The sequence below is a fragment of the Rhincodon typus genome, unplaced genomic scaffold (assembly GCF_021869965.1).
Source record: "Rhincodon typus isolate 14 unplaced genomic scaffold, sRhiTyp1.1 hic_rhity00004584, whole genome shotgun sequence".
In the NCBI taxonomy this organism is placed as follows: domain Eukaryota; kingdom Metazoa; phylum Chordata; class Chondrichthyes; order Orectolobiformes; family Rhincodontidae; genus Rhincodon; species Rhincodon typus.
Genome location: NW_025970222.1, coordinates 1 through 6,025, shown reverse-complemented (window position 1 = coordinate 6,025; position 6,025 = coordinate 1). Strand labels below are relative to the sequence as shown.

The 6,025-nt window shown below is 36.5% G+C and overlaps 1 protein-coding gene across 1 annotated transcript in view; it reads right to left on the bottom strand.

The window, feature by feature from the left end:
* LOC125481965 (pseudouridylate synthase 7 homolog) overlaps positions 1-3,378 on the bottom strand; it is a gene marked incomplete at its 3' end in the record, with an annotated part of 6,660 nt that extends 3,282 nt beyond the window's left edge. The window contains exons 1-3 of the mRNA XM_048593922.1: positions 2,951-3,378; positions 1,835-1,919; positions 513-614 (exon numbers count right to left, since the gene is read on the bottom strand). Coding sequence (XP_048449879.1) covers positions 513-614; positions 1,835-1,919; positions 2,951-3,321 — 558 coding nt within the window. The remainder of the gene's footprint in view (positions 1-512; positions 615-1,834; positions 1,920-2,950) is intronic.
* Positions 3,379-6,025: the final 2,647 nt, after the last annotated feature.

Sequence of the window (6,025 nt, the reverse complement as noted above, 5' to 3'; positions counted from 1 at the left end):
GCGCGCGTCTGTGTACGTGTGCGCGTGTGTGTGTATCTATATGTGTGCGTGTGTCTGTGTGTGCGTTTGCACGTGCACGTCTGTGTGCACGCGTGCATATATGTGCGTGTATGTGTGTGTATATATATATGTGTGTGTGTGCGCGTGTGTATACGCGCGTGTATATATAGGTGTGTGCACGCGCATGTGTGTATATATCTATATGTGCATGTGTGCGCATATATACGTGTGTTTATATGTATGTGTGTGTGTGTGTACGCGCGCGTGTGTTTTAGTTCTTAATAACTTGCGAAATAAGCAGAAATTTCTTTACTCAGTGAAACATAGGAAGTGGTTGAGGTAAATTTGATTGTATGCTTTAAAGAAAAAAAAACTTATTAAACATGATGCGCTAAAAGGCTGAGATGGGAATGATGGAAAGGGAGATGGTTAACACCATATAAACACCAGCACAAAGTTGAACAAAGTGGCTTGTATATTCTATACAATTCTAAGGTAACTTATCTTTATACCTCTATTACAACAGAGTCTTCCTTATTCTTCAAGTGTTGAAGATCTTCTAAACGTTGCTTATCTTGGTCAGACAAAACAGAAAAAATGTCCTCTGAAGGTTCCTAAAAGATTGTTAAAGATGTCACAAAGTTCAGTCATATGGAGATATTTACCCAAAGGTCACAGGAAGTTGTGGGAGGTGGAGAGCAGAGGAGGTGGTGATGGGCAGAAGGGGAGAAAAATTAAAAATGGAGTAATATTTTATTTCTTCTCCCTGGCCACCTACTACATAAAAATTATCTTCACAGCATGCATCTTCCATTTCTAACAGTGCAGGCTGCCGCCCTGCTCATAAAGCTTAACTTTCTACAATTTGTAAAAAGTGCATGGGGTCTGTCATTGAAATCTTCCTCCCATGGGAAATGTGCTGCCTTTGATTGCCACCTCTTATGGGTGTCAATGAGCAATCACTGCATGGACAACTGTGCCTCCATCAGTGCAAGAGGTAGGACACATTAGTGCCCAAACATTATTCATCAAAGATCAATATTTTACTGAGCAACCAGGATATTTAGGTATTGATTAAAAATTAGTCTATTTTTGATAAGCTATGGCTAGTATCAATAAATATCCTAGACAGACATTTAGAAATGAATTCTCAAGGAGGGGAGGAATGAAATCAATGAGTGAAAAACATGCTTGCCTCATTTTAAAACTAATATTCTTCGCCATCCTTTTGGTTTCTCCTGGACCAGTTCTGACCAAAAATTGCTGAGTTACTGAGTTAGTCAAAAAAAAAAACAGAATTCTCAGTATGTTGAAAAAAATAAAATGATTTCAATATTAAACAAATGATTATACAACACTAAGAGATTTGGCATCAAAAGGACAACTTCGTATGTAGATAATGTATCTACGCAGTTTGTGGGCTGTGCACTTTGGTGTACAATACATGCCTGAGCATACTACAGCTCCCCTTTATGAGTGGATCTCTTCTGTATCATTTCCTCCTGGCAGCCAATGTGCCGCTAAGTCCATGTCTATGCAATAAACACACAATAACAATTCCCACTTAAATTCTTCTAAATCAAACACTGCAGCTTTCAATCCAAAATTTAAAGAACTTTCCTGAAGAGAAAACTTGTTTACAGTAATTGTTCCCCATATAGTTAGATGCCATAGTTACCACTACAAATTAGTTGATATGCTGTGGTAGCTCAGTGTTGTTATTATTCAGTTACTAATCAATGTTCAGCTCTCTCTCATGAAAGTTCATTAATTTATCGGAAATGTTATTTTGCTGATCAACATCCTAGGTACAAAAAACAGAATTATTTCTTACCTCATTATTAGCTGGTACAGACAAGTCATCCAGAACAACTATCTTCCCGTCCTTGTTTATTTCATGAACAACAAAATCTGAATACCTGTTTAAGAAAAAGTAGAAGCGATTCAGGAAAGTTCCAATTCCATGCTTTAAAAAAAGTTGAACAAGGACACAACATAATTAAGGAAAGTAGACAAGGAATGTCAATATCTATGATGCATGATTCACTAATATGTTAAGTTATGTTTAAAACAATATATGAATTCAACGAGGATGCATTTACTTATACTTGGTCATACCGCAGTAGATCTGAGGCTTAACGTTGGAGTGAAAATCCACAAAGGATATTTCACTGTCCAGACTACTGCCCTTAATTTGAATTAGGTCATCAGAATTATCTGATCTCCAATATTTAAAAGCACACAGCAAAAAGAAATCTGATCCATTTAATGGTAGAACCTAGTTTGAGTTCAATTTTTTCAAGCAATAGTCTAGTTCGAATCAACAGTAAATTCTACTTAGACTTGCTGTGAATACACATTAGATAGCACTTCAAGAAATTCAGCAACCCAAAAAATAGATTATCTGTACTGAAATGCTATGGGTTTTAAACTTGAGAACACTAGGTGCCCAACCGGTTTAGCTATTCATCAAGAGATCTGGTACATCTGCATATTCTCTCCTTTATCAAAATTACCAACTATTCTCGCATCATTCTAGATGCAAATATAACCACCCGCTCCTTTTCTCTGGGCTCAATAAAGTATACAAATGTTGTAATGAACTCTTCAATTACCATTGATTTCTACTCAAAACAAAAGTCACAATTTGAACTTGCAGGGTAGTATTTTTAGCTGCAATGCTGCAGTATTTAATGGGAAAATGAAGTTTTTTTTTAGAAAATTTTATAACAACTTAATTGAGGGTATTTTAACTTAGCATGTAGTGATAGAACTATTTTAATGTATACTATTTGACTTCTATATCAGCTAATTGTTAGGCAACAGCAGCAAATATATCCGACTTACATTAAAACTAATTTAAGAAGGAAAGTAGGGATGATTTCACACAAAAGAACATGAATTTTACTGCCATTTCATTTAAATCCACTTCAATGAAACACATCTTTACCTTTCCTTTAGAATTCCTGAGAAACCTTGGTGAGTGCTGACAAACTTTGTGATTCCAACATCCTGCTCAACTAAGCCATATTTCATCATATTAGCAAAACTGTCTCCATCACCTTCTTCATCTTCCTCAAGTACAGCATTGTCTATTTCTTCCACATCTTCTTTCCCTTCTATATCAGATGAGATGGCTTGCAAACCACTTTCAAGCACTTCAGCATGCTTACCAATACCAGACTGGCCTGAAGATATACCAGGTTCTGAAAGCTTGAGCCTCTTACATTGTCCAGTTTTGGTTTGTTCTTCATCATTGAGCGCAGAACGTTTCTTGGCTAAATTATTTGCTTCCTCCACTTCCATTTTGTTCAAGACCATGTAAGCAGAACAATTTTTTTCAAAGGAAGTCCGTATATTTGTTCATGATAGACCTATACAGATACATAATAGAATATCTTTCGATAACTACAGCATCCAAAATCCTGAAGAACACAAAAATTTCAGTCAAAAATCCATCAAATATGTTCAATAACTACAAGGAGGTGGAACAAATTCCTGGCTAAAAATTTTGAAATTAGATTTTTGCTTCCTCTGAAAAGCATTCAAAATAGTAACAAGAAGTTGGAACAACAGTGTCAACAATAATAGAGTATTGAAGGAGATTAGTAATTCTTGACTGTGTATGTTTAAATAATCCCAACTTCAGATACCATAGCCCAAAGGCATTGAAACATATCAGGGTGCAGAGATAAAAGTTTAAAATCACACTTTATTGACTTTTTAAACTTCACCTGTATGTCACATTAATAGTTTTTTAAAGTCAATTTAGACCTTCTCAAAACACTATTAGGTTTTTTTGTAATGAGAAAATAGCATTCTATTACTGCCCTAGCTCATGGACAAACACATCCTAAGGGAAGAACCCTATAAGAATATCTGTACTGAGAAATAGACATGATTCTATTTCCTTCTCTGAAGCATGCCAAGGAAAGCAATTTCGAGTGATACCAGGCATTTGCACATGTGGACATCAGGAAAAGCATGTCAAGATCTGAATTAAGTTTTAAGTTGTTTGGTTCCTTCTTTTGAGACAGAATCTATTTCCAATCTCAAAAAAATGCAAATGGGCAAAAAAAATGGCAATCCAGCACAACGATTACTGTTTTTAGGATTCTAAAAGGAAGCAAATAATGCAGATTATAACAAACTGTTACACTTTATTCAGAACAGTAGGACAAGAGGGTATGGTCTGAGATTGAAGGTGGGTAAATTGGCAACTTGTTTCCCCATAACAAAATGGTCAAATTTGGCTAGCTGGCACTGTGGACACTAAAACACTTGAAATCCCTTGGCCCAGTAATCCTTTGTTGCCTTGACTATCCTGACAAAGGCTTCCTGCTTCTCATCCTGTACAGCCATTGTAAATAGGTGTTTTTAAACAAATAATTCATAAAATGAAAAATTGGGCTGTGAAAGTGTCAGTGACTTGCTCGTGTCTTCTTCTGATTCAGATTGCAAGCCCTCTATTGCACACGTAATCCAAATGTGCTTCTTCCAATTTAAACCTACATTTTCTATCTTCATCGTGACCTTCAATCCATATTTACATGCATTAAAACCAAAAAGTAATCTCAATCCAATAAACATCATAATTACACATCATTAGTAATCTGTGAACTAACACGTCTACATATTTGCTAGATGTATATCTAGCCTCTATAAAATCATGATCTCTATTTTCACAGAATGAGCTAGCATTGATGATCATGGAAAAAACTATCGCATTTAGTTCCACATCTCAGACTTTTCTGCACAACCCTGAAAATTAGTTTTTTGAACTACATGTCCAAAAATCTTTCTAGTGTTCCAACAAAACCTGATTCCACTATCATGAAAAGTATTTCTATGCAGATGATAATGACCTTTTGAGTGAAACATATTTTTGTTTTCCCCTCTAGTTCTTTTGCCACCTATTTTAAATCTACAATCATTAGCTAATGATTCAGTTTCCCACTGGCTTTATCAAACCCCTCAGTAATTTTCATTTTCTCCTATTTGGTCTCTCATTAATACTTTTCCTTACAGCAGGGAAGCTTAAAGCTTCAGTGGTCTTCTCGCATAAATGAAGTCCCTCTCCCTAGAATTATCTGGCAAATCCCCTCTGTACCCTCTCCAAGCTTTCATATCCTTCCCAAAGTATGGACTCCAGAATTTCACACAAAAGTTCAGCTTTAGCATAACTTCCTTTTGTAGCTAATGCTCCTATCCACAAAGCTGAGTCGTATTCATTTTCTTTACTGCCTTATCATCTTGCCTTCGTAACTTCACAAATTTGCGCACATGCATCCCTGGATCCCTCCACTCGAGCAACTTTCACTTACAAAATTGTCTCAATGAAAATGAATTACTTCACATTATTCGCAACAAACTGTCTACACCATGTACGTCCAATCCACCAGTCTACGTCTGTATCTTTCCAATTGTGCAAAGCTTAGCAATTATCAAAGAGTGTAATTCATAACCATCAAAACTGTACCCCACACCCAAATCCAGCTCATTTATATGTAAACAAGAAAAGCACGGTCTTCCTATGGATCCTGGTGGAAAACACTGTCGCCTTCTTTACACTGAGAAAAAACACCCATGTGTCTCCTGTTCTTTAAGAAATTACATATCCAAGTTTCTATTTATTTTTAATTTATCCATGGGATATATGCCTCGTTGACTGGTTTTGCATTATTGTCAAAACCTAGTTGCCCTTGAGGTGATGATGGAGAGTTGCTTTTTTGAATCATTGCAATCCATTTAGCTGTCATTAGGGTGGGAGTTCAGGACTCTGACCCAGTGACACTGAGGAATGGTGATATATCTCAAGGCAGGATGCTACTCTTGGCCTTCTAGATGGTTATGGTCATGTGTTTGGAAGGTACAGACTAAGGAGCTGTTTTCTCTGCAAGTGCATCTTGTAGATGTTGCACAGTCTGCTACCGAAGCTCAGTGGTGGAGGAACTGAATGTTAATGGAACAAAAACAATGTTGCTGGAAAAGCTCAGCAGGTCTGGCAGCATCTGTGGAGGAGAAA